Genomic DNA, 23,518 nt, shown 5'->3' on the forward strand with positions numbered 1-23,518 from the left:
GTCGGTCTAGTGCCGTCCGCACAGATAAATATAAACACCAGCACGGCACGCCACATACAGACAAAACTATGTATGTAGTGATTCTTTGCTTCCTGCTTTCTTCATCCAATGGTAGGAAAAGGGAATACCTTCAAAACCCATCGTTGCTTGAGACATCAAACAGTTGCATCCAGCAATGAGGAACCAAAAGGTACCAGACATTAATCATCAGATCAGACAAAGCATTATAGAAGAAAAGGGTCTGTAGATCCAAACTCTGCTGTCTGCTCTATTCGTGAATTGAACACATCCTTCAATGGACAATGTAACTCCAATCACACAGAATGGTAACTAGACTAAAATCAGCCGATGCCGCTGATTGATTTTAATGAAAATAGAGAACTTTGATGACTTTCATGTACATCGATCGGGTGAGAACTGTGGTCTTGTGGGTTCGAAAAACTCCCCATCTCACTCTCTAAACTAGTTATCTTGACCTTATTAACTTTCTTTCCATCGTCTCGGATCAAGAAGAGGTTGGAATCCACTCGTCTCCTTGGATGAAACTCTTCACCGAATATGTATTGACATGTTCGGCCGGGACCTGACTGCTCCACGACACTCTGCTCGACCTCTCGGACCCTGGCCCCGTGTTCTTGAACTCCCCGTAGTAGAGGGTCTTCAGGGCGAAATCCCCGCTCCATGGCATCCAGCCCTGAGGCGTGATCAGGGCCTCGAGGTTGCACTCGATGAAGACCGTCCTTGAGTACTCCTTCCACGGCCTCCCCAGGAAGTTCTTGTGCTTGTCGGGCTTGCTCCGGTACAGGGCCATGTACTCCTCAGTACCATTGACCAAGCAGTTCTGGAACACAAAGCCCGTCGACTGCGCGGGGTCGGTCCGGCCATGGGCTGTGACAGCGTTGTTCTCGCCCTTCTCGGGCTTGACCTGCCGGGGGCGGACCAGAATCTGGCAGTCCTGGAAGTAGGAGGCCGAGTTCCCGAAGATGAAGTCTACATTGCCCTCGATGTGGCAAGACTTGTAGTACTGCCGGAGGGCGTGGGCGTAGAGCGTGTCTTGGTTTCCCAGGAACTCGCAGTTCTCGATGACCGAGAAATCGCTGTCCGACAGGAATGCCACCGCCTGGTGGGCGTCTGGACCCGCAGTGTTCTGGATCGTGAGCCCGGTCGCCATGAATCCGTCGCCAACCACTCCTGCAACAAAATCGACAATGTCAGATTGATGGTCCTCCACAAATTGCAATAGCACCCAATGCCAATTTCAGTTCACATTGGGCATATTTTAACAAGATTCATTTATCATGAACCTAAAATTTGGTACCGGAAGTGAGAAAAGTCCCTCTCAAAAGATAAAGAAAAGTGCCAATTTTCTTAAAACCCCATAAGACATGGACAAGCCTTGAGGCACATGCCATGTCCCATGTCGCATCACGACAAGAATTAATGATCGAAATTCCAACTTGAATAAAAGAACAATTCCCACTAGATCTTGTCAATCTCCCAGAAAATTTAAGAGGCGAATCACTAGTAAAATACCAGAAGATTGCTTTAAAAATACTTCTAATTGATCGAAAACATTCCGCATTAGAACTAAAATATATTAATAAATTATCGAAAAACGAACGGAAGCTCACCGACGGTGGCGGTGTTGTAGGTGGAGACCCCCGGTTGGCCCACGTTCGAGGACCCGGTGATGACGGTTTTGCCCATGCCGTCCCCCAGGAACACCAAGTTCGTCTTCTCGAACGGGACCCTCACCGTCTCCTCGTACACCCCTTCCTTGATGTGGATCACGAACCTCTTCCCTCCGCCGACGTTCTTCGGCGCGGCGTCGACGGCGGCCTGCACCGTCGCGTAGCACCCGCTGCCCCCGTCCTTGCACACCGTCGCGTCCGCCTTCAGGCCCGCGGGGACCCCGCCGTCGAACCCCAGGCCCGACGCCCCCCCGCCGCCGACGACGCCGTCCTCCCAGAAGTCGTCGCGCTCCGTCGCCGGCGGCTTCCACGCCGCCGCGTCCTTCCCGAACCGGTCGTACGAGACCAGCATGCTGAGGGCGTTGCTGGTCAGCATCGTGAGCGTGTTCAAGAACGCCATGGTCCGGTCGACCTCGCTCGTGTCGTTGGCGTACTTGAGGGCCGACCAGCAGTCGTACTGGTAGAGCAGCGCGGCGGAGAGCCAGGCGCGGCCGTCCTTGGTGCGGCCGCCGGGGATCGCCTCCCCCACCGTCGACTCCGTCCGGCGGCGGGAGTTGGCGAGGACCTCGATGCAGTTCTTGGCGGCGAGGGTGCGGTTGACGTTGCCGGCGGAGGAGGAGAGGATGGAGTCGACCATGGACTGGGCGTTGGCGAGGTTGTCGGAGGAGATCTGGATGGCGGAGAGGATGACGTCGAGAGAGGAGGGGGAGGCGGAGGGGAGGCGGTAGGGCTGGGAGGCGCAGAGGTCGGGGAACCTGGTGGACTTGCAGGCCTGCTGGATCGCCGGGGAGGAAGAGGAGGAGGAAGGGGAATGCGGGAGAGGGGGATTTGGAGAGGTGGGTATGGCGGGAGGAGGCGGAGGAGGGGGAGAGGAGGAGGGAGAGGGAGAGGAGGGAGAGGAGGAAGAGGGAAGCCATGGAAACGCAGAGGAAGGAGGGGGTGGGCTTGAAGGGGAGAAGGAGAGAGGAGGCGGCTTTTATAGGCGATCTCCTGGAGGCGAAGGGGAGTGTCATGGCGTTATGGTGCAGTTGGGAGTGGGGGAGGGGTGGGGGGGAATTTGGATGGTAGTGATTTGGAAGAACATGGAAAGAGATGGTGGAAAGAGATGGCGGGTCGATGGGGGCGGTTCACGAGAGGAATTGGAGTCACGGGTTGTTGGCTTTCTTTGGCGATGGAGTTTGGGAAGCCCACGGATTCACTGTTCGATGTTCACGCCCGAGGGAGAGAGATCGAGAGAGGCAGAGAGAGGAGGGTTTGCAGGAGGGCTGCGAACCCCTAATGAAAAATGGATAATGAGCTGCCTCACCATTTATCCCAGCCACCTAGCATTCGGTCTAGGATTGTCCTCTTATGTTTTCACTCCTTTTCATCTCTCTTTCGATGTTACTGTTGCTTGACGGTAATCTTTTGGAAGGCTTGGGAATTTCGATAGCAAAAACCTTCTCAACAAAACTTATCAAATGCCATTTTTTTATGCTTTAGTTTAAGCCAAATTAGATCTCACACCCCCATCTGATTTGTTTTTCCGTCCCTTGCTGCTTACCGGAAGTCGTGCAATCCACCCAGATTTGAATTGATGGGCAGGAGCATCGCATGATCATCAAATCAAATTAGGACCACACTTTTTCCACCCTTTTTAATTAAAGTGGATAATGACACAGATAATTCATGAACTTTGGTATGATATATAATGTGATTCTTGAACTTTAGTTCAATGTATAATGTATAGTCTTTGAACTGTATAAAAATATTTAATGTTGTTCTTTCATTAATTTAAGATAAGTAATAACATAGAATTAAATTCATCATGTATCAAAATTTAATGAACTACATTAAAAAAAAAATTAAAAGTCCATAGGTCATATTATACATTGAATTAAAGTTCATAGACTATATTAAATAAATTAAAAGTTTAGGGACTACATTGCATATTGAGCTAAAGTTTATGGATTGTTTTGTTATTTTTCCCAACTAAGACACTCCTCAATAAAGTGTTCTAACAATATTTCTCTTTGTGGATCCTACTTTGTAGCATCCCTTGGCTATCCTTCTAAGAAAGTAGTCCCCTTTTTTTTTTTTTTTTTTTTTTTGGAGAAGGAACCGGGCTTGCACGATGACACCTGCGCCGTAAACCCGTGCGACGCGGGAGGAGGACCCACCATCCCCGAGTCACACTTAATACACTGGCAAGACCTCCCCGGGTTTTGAACCCTTTACCTCCTGGGACCGAGGATCGCGAAGTTCTTATCCAACGGAGCCACCGCGGCCAGTGGTGTAGTCCCATTTTTGTTCTTTCCCTTTTTTATATTGATTTTCTAATTTTTTTCTTGTGGTTCCCATATCCACTTTACTTAATCTTCTTCATTTTCTTTATTCTCTCTCAAGATATAGAAAAATAAAGAGGATAAGGATATCACATATGTCATAACTTATGAAACACAGACATGTTGTCGGAGCTTCTATGTCGACATATCGGGCACGCTCATACATGCGGTCAACAAGTGTTGAATTTTTCGACAACATGCGTGTCCAAGAGAGAGAATCGTTGAAGAAGACAATGGAAGGTGGAGGTGGGGGTGAGGGAGTGAAGGTAAGGCCGTGAGTAACAGCAAGCCACAACGGGATGGAAGGGCCAAAGGAAGAGTAGAGATTGAGAGGACTAGAGGATCAAGATTACGATGCCGTGATGGAGGGCCGATGGCGAGGCTACAGTTGTGAAGGAGAGGCGGGGTAGCAAGCGATTGTAATGAGGCGAGAGAGAGAGAGAGAGTAGAGATAAAAAAGAAGAGAGTCGTGCGAGGAGGAGGAGGAGGAGGAGGAGGAGGAGAAGGCAGGGGCTAGGATTTATGAAGAAGGAAATTTTAAAAAATGAGATTTTGATTGGACATTTTTCTTTTCAGAGGGGTTTTGGACAAAAGGGTGACTTCAATTTTTAATAAAGAAAGTAACTGCCTAATAAGTGGTGGGGGTGGGGGAAGAAACACAGAAAAGATTTATTAATATTACTAGTGTAAATTCACCGTAGCTCTTTTTTTATCATTTATTAATTATGAATTTGAATTAAATTAATTAAAATAAAAATATTCCTTTAATATATAATGTGTCATGATATGCCGGAATTCTCTACTTTTGAAAAATGATTTGTTAATATGTTATGTTGTGTCGTGTCGTATATCGGTGCTACTTAAACCATAATTTTTGTATGGTACTCATTTGAGTGTCGTAATTTTTTTTCATTCACCTGAATGACACATTTATTAAATATCATTTACTTATATTTCATTAGCGATTTGTTTTGTTGGAAAATCCGACATGACGCTAATTTGTTATACTATGTCTGATGTGCCTCACTGGCAAAATAAAGTCAGCAAGTTAGCCACTAAATGATATCATTTAAGCCATATGTTAACACCAAATTGACAATTTGGGGCAAAATTCAACATGTACTTCACAAAACCCTAACCCCAATTCTTTAGATTGGGGCAAAATCAGAACATGCAAACCCTAATCCCAATTTCAAGAGGCACGGACAGCAACTTCTCGACCTTCTCGTTATTCTTCAATGCAACAAGCCCTCCCTCACCAGCATCAACTCTTTGAATCGCCACCTTCTAGGACTAGAGAGATGGTTACGGTGGCAAATCAGAGTACGACAGCCGTCTCTGTTCCGTCGATGCATTCTCTAGAGAGTCCATGTTGCATCCCCGGAGACTCTCTTTATCTCCAATGTTTTGGCTGGAACGGTGGCTGAGGTAGTTGCAAGCATATCAAATGACCATTGTTGTCGAGAGTAAGGGACAAGACATGAAGCGATAGAGCGAGATTTGTGTAGAGAACAGGTTTTGGATGGAGTGAGGTGAGGACTGCACAGAAGCTGCTTGATGAAGTAGCCGAAGATGGTATCAGGCTCAATTCTTTGAAATGTAGCACATTGGCCAGTGAGTACTTCCGAAAGCTAGATTGGGAGGGGTGATGAAATTGATTATCACGCTCTAAGAGGTAATGAAATACCAAGAGAACTTTCTTGTGAGCAACGCTGCTTTTGCGGATCTCATCGATTATTTATGTAGAGAACAGGTTTTGGATGGAGTGTTTCAAATTGCAAAGAATATGCCTCAAGGCTACCGCCCTTAGCCTCCCCACCACCCTTCCTATCTCCTCATTGGCGCGAACAACTCTACCTTCGTCAGACTCATGCCCCGTCGTATGCGCCACTCTCCGTAAACACGATCCCCTTGTTGCTGTAAGACCTATGCGCCCGGCCTTCACTTAGCCGGCTCGGAAAGGAGGTGTTGTGGGTCCTGAGGAGTGAGGACCAGCTCAGTCGCCTTCGCCTACATAACGTGGAAGTCTCCATTCCTCTACCTCTCTGTTGCTTTGAGTGGTTTACACGACAGAGAACGGAGAGAAGGAAAAAGACCAAGGAAAGTGAATGCGGGACGCGCAAAAAAAAAAAAGAGAATCAATATGAAAAAAGGACACTGCTAGAAAAAAATGGAACACTTTCTTAGAACATTGGCCGAAGACGATGATAAAAAGGGGCCTCACAGTGGGCAATTTAGTCAGATTATAGCGTTGAGGAGTGTTTTAGCTAAAGAGGAGGCGGGAAAAGGGTAACTCATCAAATTAGGAAGAAAAATAAACAACCAGTTTACCCTACAATTTCAAGTTTTTTAGTGTGTGCTTATGATAGTTTAAATAAAGAACTCCTCTTTTGCTTTGGCCTCTTGTACCTAAACTGATGTGTCTCTTTTTATGATGGACATATTACATTGATATTAATTGTTGTGATGAAGTGGTTCTGACATTTTGCTTGAGGGACTGGATGCCCTTACTAAATTGGGCACAGGACATTAATTATGAAGATGTAATTTGGTGTACTGTTCTCGGGGACCATCTATCAAAAGAAAGGTATCATGTTGCTTTGGCTCATTGGGCTCACAAGCTTGTCCTTGATTAGGAAGTTTTGGCCTATGACACTCACATGTCTCATCGACTTCCATTCATCATCATTTTGTATCATGACAAATGAGATAATGGTAAAATCATGATGAATCGTCGGTGGAGTTTAGGTTGAACGAGTCGTTCCAATCAAAAGTAAGGATGCTAGTAAGTTATAGTAATTTCAATCCATAAAATTTAATCATAGTGACTTGACTCCTCCTTCAAGGCAATAGGCAATTCCTATATGGAAGTCCACTTGATTCCATGGCATTGGCTTGATTGGCTAATGGAGTTTGACTAAGGATTAGCGCAGAGCATATGTTCGATTTTCCACCTTAGAAAGTGCAAATAATTTCGCGTTTGAGCCACTCGTCCCATTGGGCTTGGAGTAGTTTCCACGACTTTGTTTTTGTCCATTTTTCTCAGGGGTATTTCACTCATCATTTCTCATTTGAGCTCTAGGGTTGTTCTGGCCTTCCGGGTCTAACGTTGGGCTCAAGTTCCTTTTGGACCTTGAGGTTGATTTGCACTCGTAAAACTTAGGAGGAAAAATGTATTTTCTTGGAGCTTGCAAATGGGTTTGGGCTTTTCACACTGGTAAAACTTGAGTTTGATTTGCGCTTTCAAGGTTGACCCGTTGAGCCGACTTACCTTACTTTTGTTTTTCCAATCAAAGATACCTTATACTATTTTTGGAGCCACAGAGCCAAGTATATACGCCAAAGGAAACATCAGGTAAATGGTGACGTAGTTGATATAGTAAAATTAGTATAATCCATATGGTCAAAAAAGTGGGGGAAAACCATGAGATGCACTGAATTCCCCATTTCCAAAAAAGAAAAAAGAAAAAAAGAATTAAGAGGGAAATATATAAATTTACATAATTTAATTCGCAAGAAAACACGCTTGAATAATCTAAATGCATGAAAATGGGCAGGTTGACTAATTTGTTGACCACATATAATTAAGAGAGTGTAGCTCCCAATGCTAATCTCCCCTTCATCTACATTAAACGTTTTATTTGTCATTTCAATACATCTGAAAACTTTTTACCTTTTTAAATGTATATTTTTAGACAATTCTTGAAGAATATTGTGAAGTCGTAAAAAAATACATTTAGTTAATGTAGTTTTCAATATTTGAAATGACAAAATACGTTTAATGCTAGTGTGCCATATGATAATATAAGTTGATCTCGACATAAAAGCAGATTTGGATTCACATTACAACACACTTATTTTAACTTTTATTTGATATGCAAGGACCAATAATTTTGAAATTTAAATTAACAAGATGCGTAACATAGTTATCGTATCGATATGGAAAAACCCTTTTTGTCGGCCCTATGTTAATATGATGTCTTTCAAGTCATTTGTGTACTTCTAAACTTTTTCCTTGAATGATATGGTTTTAGCTAGCCATGCTTGATATGTATATTATCGAAATATATATAAATAAGTAGTGTCTCAAATTTTTCGTCTCGCATTTCAAAAAAGTTTCCTTCCAAGGATCAAAGAAAAAGACTTTGCTCACTATATAATCTCGTCTCTTTAATAGAGACAAGAAGTACATGTTTGGATTTTGATGATAATTTGTTGTAAAATACCAAATATTTTTTGACATAAATGATAAAAAGTGCAAATTCATTACATATCTATTATTTTCTCCTCTCTAGAGGTTTATCAAAAGGTCGTTAATAATACATCTTTTAATCTTAGAAAAATTTGGATTGAAATCTTTATGTATTCTCAACATACGGACGGCATTGGCTATTTGAAAAATGAATCAATGGAAAATCTATGCTTAAATTTAGACTAGTGATTTCTTCTATAAAAAATCAAAAATCATTTTTCAAAATATAGACTGGGTATTAGCATTTTGGTACGAAATTTTACATTTGGGCATTGAAACCCAATGCCAATTCTTAGAACATATCGTCCTAGATCAAGTCTCTGATGCTTAGATTGGGTCCATTGAGTGCTGGCCCATGACCCCAGTGCACGTGCCTAGGATCCTAGTGCCCATGCCACGATAAGATAAACGCTCTCTCCCGAGTCCATTGAAGTAGTGCCCGAGACCTCGATCCTGTGCCATGCCCCCAGTGTCTGTGCCCGGGTGTCCAAGGGCTGAGCATGGGATCCCAATGCCCGAGTCTAGGTCCCCAAGGGCTGTGCCCTGTCCTGTATCAATCGAGGCTGGGCCTGGGTGCCAGTCCGAGCGATTGAAAAGCAAAGCGTATACAATTTGATGTCCTTCATCTCGTGACTGCCTACTATCGTCTGATTGGAAGAACTTCTTCCAGCTTTATCCCGTGATTTCAGGAACCAGCTGTTCCCAGCGACTGAAGTTGACGTGGGTGTCAAGAATCCGAGCGGAAACATCGTCGAGGTAAACACGTCACGCGACAATTCACGCCATTGGTAAGCCAAGCCACGAGGCCTAGAGTCTTGTTCACTAAACTCCAAACGGACAACTTTATGGCTCCTTGGCATTTGGAAACCCGTCAGAGAAGACTCGGACGGACGGAACAGTCGAAACGTTCCCTGCAAATTCGGCCAAATGCTCCTGCCATCAGCAATAAATTCTGTACCCTCACGCGCATCTCAGACACAGACGGTAGCCTCACGCCCATGCTCAAGAGAGCCATTTCACTTTCTTCTCGGGGGAAAAAATATGGCCCCGTCCCATAAGCCATTTCCCATTTCCGATCCCTGCAACTTTCTGTGGCCACGAATGAAAGGAAGCGATCGCTGTCGTCCTTTCACCTGTGCCTGGTTTGGCCTCATCGGTTCACTTAAGATGCGGATAAAATTTTGGTAAAAATTAATTTCTAAAAGAAAAATATTTTTTATTTCAATTTCTAAATAAGTTTCTGTACAAAAATTCGCATTTAGTAATGATATAAAATTTATGTTCTTGGAATAAAATTATCAAACAAAATTTCTCCTCCTGACTAATTGTGGAAAGTGGTGGCTGCAAGCTGGCGATGGTGACCGGCAAGTAGTGGAAGGTGGGAGATAAGTGGGTGGTCGATTAGTAGCGAGGACAACGATAAAACTTTTTTTTTTTTCTTTTTTTCTCCAAAAATAAAAAGTAAAAAAATTTTATTTTTGATTTTTATTTAAAATCTATTTCTAAAATAATTTATTCTAGAAATAGAAAAATAAAATAATTTTAAAGTTTTATTTCATAAACAAATTTGAAATAGAAAAATTATTTTTACAATAGAAATTTTGGTTTGTCATTCCCCATTTAATATTTTCTTACAAGTCAAGTAAAAGTCGAAAAGATGCATGATCTTTCCCACGCTTTCCCATGTGACCAAAGCAATAGCCGCATTGTTGCTCGAGACACAAGCATTTGCATCCAGCAATGAGAAACCAAGAGGTAGCAGACATTAATAATCAGATCAGACAAGGCATTATAGAAGAAAAAAGGGTCTGTAGATCCGAACTGTGCAGTCTGCTTTATTCATGAACCGAACGCATCCTTTATACGTGTTCGTTTTGGGAAAATAACTTCCAGGAAAATGTTTTACGGATTTTAGGTGTTCGTTTCACGGAAAATCAACTACTCAAGGAAAATGTTTTCCATCAACAATAAAAATTACATTCAAAGCTAAGGAAAATGTTTTCCACTTCGAAAAGTGGAAAACATTTTCCATAACTTCTTCTTTTTTTTTTTTTTTCTTTCCTTTTCATTTTTCTTCCTTAGCTTGGCCGGTGGCCGACCCCAACAGTGGCCGGCGGGGCGATCGAGCTGCGGTCGTGAGCCAGCTCGAGCTCCGCCCCAGGCTGGCGAGGCTCCGCCTAGCCCGATCTGTGGAAGCCTAGCTCGCCCGAGCTCGGGCCTCGCCGGCTTGGGGCGGAGCTCTGGCCTCGCTAGATCCGGCGAGCTGGGCGGGGCTCGAGCCTCGCCCGAGCTTGCCGGATCTGGCGGCGGAGCTCGGGCTTGCCTTGATCGGGAGCCCGAGCCCCGCCTCCGCCCGAATCCGGCAACCGGATCTTGGCCTACTGGATCGGCGCACCGGATCTTGGTTGGCTCGCCATCGTCAGGCGTGTGGCGGCGGAGGAAGGAGGAAGGAGGAGGAAGGAGGAAGGAGAAGGAAAAGAAAAGAAAAAATAAAAATAAAAAGAAAGAAATTAGTTAACGAACGGTGGAAAATGTTTTCCACTCAAAATTTAAGTTTCAGCCGAATACGGAAAATATACCATTTTTGGAAAATGACTTCAGGAAAATATTTTCCGGAGATGGCCAATTTTCCGTAAAACGAACGCAACCTTTAATGGACAATATAATTCCACTCACCCAGAATGGGTTCGACCAAAGTCAGCCGACGCCGCTAATTGACTTTAATGAAACAAAACAACTTCGATGACTTTCATGTACATCGAACGGGTGAGAACTGCAGTGTCGTGGGTTCGAAACCCCGTCTCACTCGTCTCTAAACTAGAAATCTCGACTTCATTTTAACGTTTTATATATCCTCTTGGATCAAGATGTCGGAATCCACTCATCTCCCTGGATGAAACTCTTCACCGAATATGTATCGACGTGTTCGGCTGGGACCCGGCTGCTCCACGACACCCTGCTCGACGTGTCGGATCCTGGCCCCGTGTTCTTGAACTCCCCGTAGTAGAGCGTCTTCAGGGCGAAATCCTCACTCCATGGCATCCAGCCCTGAGGCGTGATCAGGGCCTCGAGGCTGCACTCGATGAAGACCGTCCTTGAGTACTCCTTCCACGGCCTCCCCAGGAAGTTTTTATGCACTTTGGGCTTGCTCCGGTACAGCGCCATGTACTCCTCGGTACCATTGACCAAGCAGTTCCGGAAGACGAAGCCCGTCGACTGCGCGGGGTCGGTCCGGCCATGGGCCGTGACCGCATTGTTCTCGCCCTTCTCGGGATTGACCTGCTGGGGGCGGACCAGGATCTGGCAGTCCTGGAAGTAGGAGGCCGAGTTCCCGAAGATGAAGTCCACGTTGCCCTCGATGCGGCAGGACTTGTAGTACTGCCGGAGGGAGTGGGCGTAGAGCGTGTCTTGGTTCCCCAAGAATTCGCAGTTCTCGATGACCGAGAAATCGCTGTCCGACCGGAATGCCACCGCCTGGTGGGTGACCGGACCTGCGGTGTTCTGGATCGTGAGCCCGCTTGCCATGAATCCGTCGCCGAGCACTCCTGCAACAAATTCGTCAAACGTTAATCAGATTGACGGTCCTCCACAAATTGCAATCGCACCCAATGCCAACTTCAGTTCACATTCATGAACCTGAAATTTGGTACTAGAAATGAGAAAAAAACCCTCTCGAAAGATGAAAGAAAAGAGCCAATCTTGTCAAACCCCACAAGACATGGACAAGCCTTGCAGTCCATGCCGTGTCCCGTGTCGCGTCACGACAAGAATTAATTGATCCTTCTCTGGACAATTCCGGCTTAAACAAAGAACGATTCCTACTAGATATTGTCGGTGTCCCAGGAAATTTAAGAGGCGAATCACTAGTAAAGAACCAGAAGATTGCTTTAAAAAAATACTACTAATTGATCGAAAACATTCTACATAAGAACGAAAGTATATTTAAGATATTATTGAAAAATGAATGAAAGCTCACCGACGGTGGCGGTGTTGTAGGTGGAGACCCCAGGTTGCCCCGCGTTCGAGGACCCGGTGATGACGGTTTTGCCCATGCCGTCCCCCAGGAACACCACGTTCTTCTTCTCGAACGGGACCCTCACCGTCTCCTCGTACACCCCTTCCTTGATGTGGATCACGAACCTCTTCCCTCCGCCGACGTTCTCCGGCGCGGCGTCGACGGCGGCCTGCACCGTCGCGTAGCACCCGCTTCCCCCGTCCTTGCACACCGTCGCGTCCGCCGTCAGCCCCGAAGGGACCCCGCCGTCGAACCCCAGGCCCGACGGCCCCCCGCCGCCACCGGGAGAGTCCTCCCAGAACCCGTCGCGCTCCGTCGCCGGCGGCCTCCAAGCCGCCGTGTCCTTCCCGAACCGGTCGTACGAGACCAGCATGCTGAGGGCGTTGCTGGTCAGCATCGTCAGCGTTTTCAAGAGCGCAATGGTCTGGTCGACCTGGCTCGTGTCGTTGACGGACCTGAGGCCCGACCAGCAGCCGGTCTGGTAGAGCAGCGCGGCGGAGAGCCAGGCGCGGGCGTCCTTGGTGCGGCCGCCCGGGATCGCCTCCCCAGCCGTCGACTCAGTCCGCCGGCGGGAGTAGGCGAGGATCACGGCGCAGTTCTTGGCGGCGATGGTGCGGTTGACGTTGCCAGCGGAGGAGGCGAGGATGGAGTCGATCATGGACTGGGCGGTGGCGAGGCGGTCGGAGGAGATCTGGATGGCGGAGAGGATGACGTCGAGGGAGGAGGGGGCGGCGGAGGGGAGGGGTAGGGCTGGGAGGCGCAGAGGTCGGGGAACCTGGTGGACTTGCAGGCCTGCTGGATCTCCGGGGACGAGGAGGAAGCGGAATGCGGGAGAAGGGGAGGTTTAGAGAGGTGGGTATGGCGGGAGTAGGAGGCAGAGGGGAGGAGAGAGAAGGAGAGGAGGGAGAGGAGGAAGAGGGAAGCCATGGAAATGCAGATGAAGGAGGAGGTGGGCTTGAAGGGGAGAAGGGGAGAAGGAGAGAGGAGGTGGGTTTTATAGGTGATCTCTTGGAGGGGAAGGGGAGTGTCATGGCGCTATGGTGCAGTTGGGAGTGGGTTTGGAAGGTAGTGATTTGGAAGAACATGGAATTGATGGTGGATAGAGATGGTGGGTCGATGGGAAAGAGATGGCGATGGGGGTTTCACGAGAGGAGGAATCGGCGTCACAGGTAGTTTCCTTTCTTTGGCGATGGAGTTTGGGAAGCCCACGGATTCTCTGTTCCATGCTCATGTCCGAGGGAAAGAGATCGAGATAGAGAGAGAGATGTAGGTTTGCAGGAGTGCTTCAGTTCCAAGCCTTAACAAGATGGGATCCGGAACTTCGGTTCTTCCGATGGTGGAAGGAATCTGTTTGGTTTTTTTTTTCCTCAATCTTTCGCCATTCGAGACCCACTTTCGTTATATCGTTTCAGAATACAGTCTCTTTCTACCAGTTTTACGGCACGCACGGTAAGATTTTTCCGGCTTAACGATTTTTGGTGGAAAGATTTATATGAAATATTTCCTCCATTTACAAATAAATTTCGTTGTCTAGGATTTGTTTCAAATTTACTTCACATGAGGGAACGGTGGCCAAGTTAGCCCCAAGCAGATGAAATGACCATCTTCGTCGAGGTTGAGGGACAAGACATGAAGCAAGAGAGCGAGATTTATATGCTTTGCTGTTTGGTGAAGAGAAGGCTAGGATGAGTGAAACTTCGAAGTTCTTGAAGTTGCCATGGCCGATTAGATGAGTGCATGAGAGAGAGAGAGACAGGTGAGGCGCTGTCGTTTTAGGTGCATTTTGCCATTCTCTTCTATTTTCCACTTTGGACTTAAATTTGGTCTGAAAAAGGCGATCTTGGAACTATAAAAAGCCATGGAAGACAAAGGGCCGGTGGTCACTTTATTGATCAGTGGTGCTATATTTAAAGACTAGCTTTAGGCATATGGGGTGTTTCTAGATATGAGAAGCAGGGGGAATCACCCGAGTTGGGTTTCTTACACTACTTTAATCAATGGGTAACTACAAAGTGGGCAAGGAGAGGGTTGCGCAAAATTTACTTGATGAAATGGTTGAAGATAGTAATTCTTTGTAATATAGCAAATTGGTTGCTGGATACTTTTGATAGCTAGATGGGGAGAAGGTGAGGAAATTGATTCCCAAGCTCCGGGAGTCAATGAATTACCAATAGAACTTGCGCTTGTGAGCAATGCTGCTTTTGCAAATCTTATTGATTCTTCGTGCAAAGAAGGATCTTTCAAGAAAGGGTTTTGAATTGCGAAGAGTATGCCTTGAGGCTGCCACCCTTAGCCTCCTTCCCACCTACACAAGCATGGAAGTCTCCATTTCTCTACCTCTCTATTGCTCGGAGTGGTTTCCATGAGAGAAAACGCGCATTAGGAAGAAGACCAAGGAAAATTAATGTGGGACCCATAAGAAAGGAAACAGAATATAATATAAAAAAAGAGACTCTACCCAAAAAATAAAATAAAAAATGGAACACTTTCATAGAATATTGGCCAAGACGGATGCGAGAAAATGAGAGCCACAAAAGGCAATATAGTAAGATTACCGTGTTGAGGAGTGTTTTAGCCAAAAAGGAGGAGGGTGACTCATCAAATTAAGAAGAAAAAGAAACAACCAATCTACCCTATCAATTTCAAGTTTTTTAGCATTTGCGCTTATGATAATTTAAATAAAGTACTCCAAACCTTTTGCTTTGGCCTTTTGTATCCAACTGATGCCCATCTTTTTATGATAACCATATTACGTTGGTACCAATTGTTGTCATGAAGTGATTTTTCGTTTTGCTCGAGAGATTGGATGCATTAGCTAAATTGGGCATGATACATTAACTATGAATATGTAATTTGGTATACTATGATTTATTGAAAGAAAGCCAACATGTTGCTTTGGCTCATTAGGTGCCATATAGGCTTGTCCTTGTGATGTAGAACAACATGCAAATGCCTTTATGGAAACATTGAGTGTTATAAGAGTAAGCGGTCCCACAAATTAAAAAGGATTACATGATTTTCGAGATTACAAATGGATTACAATATTTGATTTATGCATTTCCTTTTATTTCCAAGATGTCACAGATTTCATATTCTTTTTGCAGATTTTTTAGTTGTGTTTTGATAACTTTCATTTTTATCAATATATTTTCCTTAATTTTGTTATTCGATTTCAATTATTTGGTTATTTTCTAGATGACAACTTTCCTATAAATAGGAGCCTAAGATATTATAATCTGCACTTCATTATTCAAAATAAACATTATCTTTGTAATCCTTTCCAAGCATAACTTTCTTTGCATCACCTTGACTAGGAAGCTTTCGGCTTGTGGCATTCACATATCTTAGAGACTTCCATTCATCATCATTTTATATTATTACAAATGAGATAATGATAAAATCATGATGAATCATTAGTGGAGTTGAACAAATCGTTCCAACCAAGAGTGAGGGTGCTAGTAAGTTATGGTGATTTCAATCCATAAAATTTAATCATGGTGACTTGACTCCTCCTTCAAAGCAATAGGCAATTCCTATATGGAAGTCCATTTTGATTCCATGGCATTGGCTTGATTGGCGAATGGAGTTTGACTAAGGATTAGCGCAAAGCATATGTTCGATTTTCCACCCCAAGAAAGTGCACATAATTTCACGTTTGAGCCGTTCTTCCCATCGGGCTTGGAGTAGTCTCTACTACTTTGTAGATTTTTTTGTCCATTTTTAAAGGGGTATTTCACTTATACTTAATCATTTCTCATTGGGCTTTAGGGTTTCTGGCCTTCTAGGTCTAAAGTTGGGCTCATGTTCCTTTTGGACCTTAAGTTTAATTTGCACTTGTGAAACTCAGAAGAAAAAAATGTGTTTTCTTGGAGCCTGCATTTGGGTTTGGGCTTTCACACCTATGAAACTTGAGTTTGATTTGCCCTTGTAAGGTTGAACCTTTGAGCCGACTTGCAGTTTTTCCTTCTTTTTTTCGTATCAAAGATATCTTATACGATTTATGGAGCCGCAAAGCCAAGTATATACACCAAAGAGAAAATCAGGTATATGGCGAAGTAGTCGATACAGTAAAATTAGAATAATCCATATGACCAAAAAGTTGGGGAAAACCATGAGATGCACCTAATTTCCCTTCACCAAAAAAGAAAAAAGAAAAAAAATTAAGAGGAAGTATATGTGTGTGTATGTATATTCACATAAATTATTTTGCAAGAAAGCACACTTGAATATATAAATACATGAAAATGGGCAGGTTGACTAATTTGTTGACCACATATAATCAAGGGAGCGTAGCTCCCAATGGTAATCTCCCCTTCATCTACTTTCACCTTTTATTCCCTCTCTCATATATATATAAACCTTTTTATATGACATTTCACATAACTATTCTTCATGCAATTGTCTAAAAAATTCATTTCTTTATGTAGTTTTCGATATTCGAAATGACAGAGTACATTTAATGCTAGTGTGCCATATGAGAATATAAGTTGATCTCGACATTAAAACATTTTATTCCCTCTCTCATATATATACCTTTTTATTTGACATTTCACATAACTATTCTTCATGCAATTATCTAAAAATATACATTTCTTAATGTAGTTTTCAATATTCAAAATGACAGAGTACGTTTAATGCTAGTGCACCATATGAGAATATAAGTTGATCTCGACATTAAAACAGATTTGGATTCACATTACAACACACTTACTTTAACTTTTATTTTATATGCATGGACCGATAATTCTGAAATTTAAATTAACAAGATGCATAACATAGTTATCGTATTGATATGAAAAAACCTTTTTGTCAGCCCTATGTTAATATGATGTCTTTCAAGTCATTTGTGTACTTCTAAACTTTTTCCTTGAATGATATGGTTTTAGCTAGCCATGTTTGCTATGTAGATTATATATATATTCATATTTTTTCTAAGGATGTTTCACATTTCAAAAAATTTTCCTTCCAAAGATCAAAGAAAAAGACTATGCTCACTATATAATCTCTCGTCTCTTTAACAGAGACAAGAAGTACATTTTATCATTTTGATGATAAGTTATTGTAAGATACCAAATATTTTTTGACATAAATGATAAAAGTGCAAATTCATTACATATCGATTATTTTCTCCTCTCTAGCAGTTTATCAAAAAGTTGTTTATAATACATCTTTTAATTTTAGAAAAACTCAGATTGAAATCTTTATGTACTACTATTCTCAACATGTTGACGACACTAGTTTTTTGTTATCCTGAAAGTTTTTTAGAGGTTCCTAATAAAGGTTGTGTAGATTAATCATCGTGAAATGATATTTCAATTAAATGCACATATCTATTATGATGCCTGTGTACGTACCTACGTACTTATGTTTTTGATAGGCATTAAATACCAGTGGTCATGCTGGCCAAAGAAATCGCGATTGACTGAGAAGCGTCAAATTTAAAGTAATTGGAAAAAAAAAATGCACAGCATGTGAAAATGTATCAAAAGAAGTACATATAAGAGAAGCAGCAAAGTACTTAAGCCAGCATCCGGATGGTCCCATTTACTGCATCTCGTGGAACATTATGGACTTATGAAACAAAATACAGTGGTGTCTTGAGGCGCATCCTTCAAAGTTTGAGTACGAAACCTACATTATGTAATTCACAATCACGCTAATGACATTCCTAACATAGTATCACATCGATCCGGCATGGCTTTATTTTCACACCATCTATATTTACGTCACCTATTATCAATAATTAAAAATACTTAGTAGGTTATTGATATTCATATCAATATATATCAGGTGATGTAAGCATGGTACGATTTGATTTTTTGACAACATCTAGTAATTGGACCTTATGCACGTTATTGACACCTAATTTAAATTTAATTTTTAGAAATAAAATATAATATTTGATTAGAGGAAATTTTGAATTTTTTTTTGAATTCAAAAGAATTCAACAGTCAGATTTTAGAGCCACTTCTTTGTTGAAGAAGTTGAGTGAATATCGCCGGATCTTCAACAATTTCTAAGTCTTTCCTCTATAAAAAGGAAGGCGAGGTTTTGGAACTGGGGGGGTTCGCTCTGTCTTAGTCAAAGGAGAAAAGAATACACGAGTGAAAAGGAAAAAGAAAAGTGAGGAGAGTTTCTCTTGGTAAAAAAAGAAAGGAAAAAGAGTCCGAGAGAAAGTGACGTGAGAGAGAGATGTGAGAGCAGAGAAAAAGAGGAAAGAAAAAGAAAAGCAAAAAAAAAGAGGGAAAAGTAGAAGCAAAAGTTTAATCGGCAGGGGGATTGGACGTTTACTGTTCACCTCTTCCCCTTGCACTCGCCAGAATTTGCTGCCCGCAGACCGATGGCTCCTCCTCACCGGTGCACCACCGGGCCCGCACCTGCGCCATCGCGTTCACCCAGCCACGCCACCGCACCCTGTGCCGACGCCTCTGCTGCCTCGACGACCGAAGCTTTGCACCACCGGCCCCTCCTCCCACCGCCACCGGTTCCGCAGCCACTGTTTCACTGCCCGCTCAACCCGGCGCCCAACGTGCTGATGCCGCCTCGAGGGAAGACCAGCAAACGACGTCCCTGCTCGCCTCACTTACAACCCACGAGACCAGCGAAGCCGCGGCTGCCCCCTACTTTGTTCCGGGCTCCCCTGTTGCCCGATCTCTTCGCCGCTCGCATTGCGCCTCTCGAAGCTCCGAACCTGTGAGCCCTTTCCTGGCTGTTGTAATTATGGTTATAATTATGGTTAATGGATCAACGTAATCCAATAAATTAAGATACGTTGTTTTTTTTTTTTCATGTATATCTTTTTGGATTCATGAATTTCCTATACTTTTATGTTCACGTATCTATTGAATTCATGAATTTCCTAGATTCATGTATCGTTTAGTTCATGTATTTATTGAGTTCATGAATCTCTTGAATTCACGTATCTTTGGATACATGAATCTCTTGGATTCACGTATCTCTTTATTCATGAATCTCGTGGATACACGCGTCTATTTAATTCATGTATCTTTTTAGTACATGAACTAAAAAGCTCTATAAATAGATATGAGCATAGAGCTTCATAAGGGTTTTTGGTTTTCTTGATTCGATTCCAAAAAGAGCTTTGATATCTTTTTCTACTGTTCTGTTTTTCCTCAGTGTGCTGGTTCAATTGAACGGTTCAACAGAGTCCTGTTTGCATAGTGCTAATCCAAACAGGTTTGAGGTGTTGTATCTTGGGAGGCATAGTTCGTGAATCTGTGGGGCACCATTGGCAGAAACTAATCGCCTTAAGGAGATTTGGTTATCCGTACCTCACCTCCAATTTTATGTTATTTTTCCAGTGATATCTTATTTTATTTTTCTCCAAGATTTGTAAGTTTACATAAAAAGAAGAATATTATATAGCTGTTATCGTCTTCTTTACACTGATGTTCTGATTACAACAAACAATGTGTATTCTCTGGATATAATTTCCAACAATCTTAAGGCGATTATCTCACACTATTTGTTGTTCTTGTCAGATTATTGAGATGGCTAAAAACAATCAAGTGCCATTCAATGTCAGAATGTTTCAGGAGACGTTCCTATGGTCGATTCGACCATTGCTATGGAATATGTTCAACCCTCGGGGTTTGAATTTGTAGCAGCCAATGCTACGGGCCCTTGGGCTAACACCAATTTTGGTGGTGCGAGTACAAGTCACACGACTGGTATGCCCAGGACTGTTTTTCAGAAAAGTACAAGCCAAATGGCTTTTGGCTCCATTTCTGGAGGGATAGTTCAACGAACTTTGCCTCTTTGTGATGGCAACGCCTCGATTACAGCTAATGAGAAACCGGAGAAATTCACCGGAGTGGGCTTTAAACAGTGGCAACAGAAGATGTTCTTCTATCTGACCATGCTCAATCTAACGAAATATTTATCGGAGGTGTGCCCGATAATTAGTCCAAATGAGCAAGATGTCACGACGCTTGGTGCGTTGGAGGCTTGGAAGCATGGGGACTTCTTATGCCAAAATTATATCCTTAACTGTTTAGTGAATTCTCTTTATAATGTTTATTGTAATATTGAATTTGCTAAACAGTTATGGGAGTCCTTAGAGAAAAAAAATACAAAACGAGGATGCTGGCACCAAGAAAATTGTGGTTGCCAAATTCTTGGACTACAAGATGGTGGATTCTAAATTTGTCATGAGTCGGGTTCAAGAATTGCAATTAATTTTGAGTGACATCTCGGCTGAGGGAATGATTGAGAAACTACCTCCGGGCTGGTCAGACTTTAAAAATTATTTGAAGCACAAACGGAAGGAGATGAGCCTTGAAGATCTCATTCTGCGCCTCAGAATCGAGAAAGACAATAGAAGGAGTGCGAATCCTTCTTCTGAGGCAAAGGCCAACGTTGTGGAATCTTCCAAATCCAAGCAAGATAGAAAAAGGAAGATGTCTTTTCAAGGAAAAGGCAAGTAGAAAAAGCAGTTCCAGAAATTCCAAGGGATGTGTTTTATATGCAACAAGCCTGGCCATCAAGCTAAGGATTGCAAGAAGTGCCCGAAAAAAGAGAGAGGCAAGAACGAATGTGCATCCCAGCAACTGAATTTGACAGAACATGACAATATTGAGAGACTGTCTGCTGTGATAATGTCTGAAGCATCTCTGGTGTCGAACACTAATGGCTGGTGGCTAGACACGGGTGCCACAAATTACATCTGTGCAGATAAACACATGTTCTCATCTTATGAGAAGGTTGAAGAAGATGAGAAGCTTTATATGGCTAACTTTGCATCAGCAAAGATTGCCGGAAGAGGAAAGGTGATCCTGAAGTTTACATCTGGCAAAGAGGTCGCTCTGCTGAATGTGCTGCATGTACCGGAGATTCGGAAAAATCTAATTTCTGGCCCTATACTTGTCAAGAAGGGTTTCAAAGTTGTATTTGAATTTGACAAGTTTGTACTTTCAAAATGAGGGACGTATGTGGGGAAAGGGTACTTGTGTAATGACCTGTTTAAGGCCAATGTGGCTGTCATTGATGTAAACTCAAAGTATGTGTACCCAAAGACTATTAATAAAGAAAAGTCTTCAGTTTACACTGTTGTATCTCCTTATCTATGGCATGGTAGATTAGGACATGTAAACTATGGTACAATGAAGAGAATAACAAACTTGGGGTTAATTCCAAGATTTGAGTTGGATGCCCGTTACAAGTGTGAGACTTGTGTTGAGGCCAAGTTTGCCAAGAAACCTTTCAAATCCATTGAAAGAACAAGTGAACATCTTCAAATCCATTGAAAGAACAAGTGAACATCTACAATTAATCCATAGTGATCTATGTGATTTGAAGTTTGTAGAAAGTAGAGGTGGAAAGAAGTACTTCATCACATTTGTGGATGATTGTACTAGATTTTGCTATGTTTATTTACTAACTAGCAAATATGAGACTATGAGCATGTTTGTCAAGTATAAAAATGAAGTTGAAAACCAACTTGATAAACGAATCAAAGTGCTTAGGTCTGATAGATGAGGAGAATACAGTTCAATTAATTTGAAAGAGTTTTGTGCTAGTTTTGGAATAATTCTCCAAACGACTGCACCTTATACTCCACAACAAAATGGAGTTGCTGAACGATTGAACATGACACTAAAGGAGATGGCTAACGCCATGCTTTTGAGTTCAGGTTTACCTCAGAACTTGTGGGGGGAAGCAGTTTTAACTGCAAATTATATTCTTAATAAAATACCCCACAAAAAGGTAGGTAAAACTCCATACGAGTTATGGAATGGACAGTTGTCATCCTACAATTTTCTAAAAGTGTGGGGGTGCATAATGTGATCTATAACGGTAAGTCTAGACACATTTGTTGTAGACACAATACCGTAAGGCAGTTGCTCTCAAATGAAATCATTTCTTTTTACTTTGTAAATTCAAAGGAAAATATTGCAGATCCGCTGAAAAAAAGTTTGTCAAGAGAGCATATAAACTGCGCATCAAGGGGAATGGGTTTAAGAGCCTTAACCCAATAAAGAGATTCCAGGGTGGAAACCTAACCTATGCGATTGGAGAGCCAATGGACTAGGTTCAATAGGACAACGCAAATTTTGGAAACTCTAGTGTAAGCATTGTCTCCTATTCCTATGATGCAACAGTGCTTTCCTACAGCGTTATTAAGGGTATGCTATGCGTTTAATGATTCCTATAACTTGGAATATAACATCCAAGTGAGATATGGTAGGATATCTTTAATAGGAATGCACCTATATACAGCGTGTTTGATTACCATAAAGTTCATCTCGATTGTGATGTCTACTGCGAAAATAATTGCTGCTGGTTGCATTTATTGTGCAACCATCTTTGGGTCGTCCCTTTATGTACGCGGCTTCTGCATGTCTAACCCTCTTACGTTCTGTCAACCTATGTAAACTACCGTCACAGGGACTTGATAGCACCGTTTAAAGTTTTCATTGTCCTAACATTGTATATAAAAAAAATTAAAAAACCAAAAGACAAAAAGGGAGCTGTACCCTTCAGTCCTCATGCTCCATGCAGGAAAATTAATTATCTTTCCTTAGTCCTCCAACAAAAGGGCATTGAGTATACTTTTTACCAACACTTTGCTCCAGTAGTCACAGGTTTCCTTACTAATGAAAGAAGAAAGAATTGTACTACTAAGTAAAACATGTTTAGAGCTATCATCTCAACGACGCGATTGTGGCATGTGGGTGGGTTATCGTTGTTACAGTTTTTGACTACAAATGCATTTTATAAATCCATGGAGTATCATATGTTTAGGCGCTGTCTCAACCGAGAAATGGTTTACTTGTATGCATTCTCTTGTTTGGTTGTCTATCTTCGGTCATTTTTGTTCTTTCCTTTGTTATATCATGTATAGGTTTACTTCAAGATGATACTCGATTCGATATTCTTCCCAGCTTGATCCAAACCCTGGGTGTGCACAGAAAAAAAAAATCAACATGGTCCAAGGAAAAGCTGGAACAAGCATGAGAATCAAGAGCAAAATCAAGATGAATCTAGAACAAATGCCCTGGTAAAGAACGAGGGGAGGGGGGAATATACTAGTCTCATAGTCTATATATTTAATTTTTCAAAATCGGCAGCTATAACTAAATGCTACAAAGAGATGTTAAGCCTAGGAAAATATCAATATAGTTCTGTCTCTGATGGCGCATTATATAGAAACTCCAATTTCTGTTAATTCCCGAATATATTTGCCAAGAGTTCGAGGCTAGTGTAGCATTCATAG

At 42.7% G+C, this 23,518-nt stretch overlaps 2 protein-coding genes across 2 annotated transcripts; both read right to left on the reverse strand.

Annotated features, from left to right (window-relative positions):
- Positions 1-227: 227 nt before the first annotated feature.
- On the reverse strand, positions 228-2,967 carry LOC104441483 (probable pectinesterase/pectinesterase inhibitor 51). Its single transcript, XM_010054635.3, is given in 3 exon segments — positions 228-1,191; positions 1,632-2,535; positions 2,537-2,967. Coding segments are annotated over 3 exon segments (1,758 nt in total). The 5' UTR covers positions 2,705-2,967; the 3' UTR covers positions 228-505.
- Positions 2,968-10,875: 7,908 nt separating this feature from the next.
- Positions 10,876-13,734, reverse strand: LOC104415878 (probable pectinesterase/pectinesterase inhibitor 51). The gene is given in 3 exon segments (XM_010027268.3): positions 10,876-11,812; positions 12,244-13,000; positions 13,003-13,734. Coding segments are annotated over 3 exon segments (1,647 nt in total). The 5' UTR covers positions 13,210-13,734; the 3' UTR covers positions 10,876-11,129.
- Positions 13,735-23,518: the final 9,784 nt, after the last annotated feature.

This window comes from Eucalyptus grandis, chromosome 8 (assembly GCF_016545825.1).
Source record: "Eucalyptus grandis isolate ANBG69807.140 chromosome 8, ASM1654582v1, whole genome shotgun sequence".
NCBI lineage: Eukaryota > Viridiplantae > Streptophyta > Magnoliopsida > Myrtales > Myrtaceae > Eucalyptus > Eucalyptus grandis.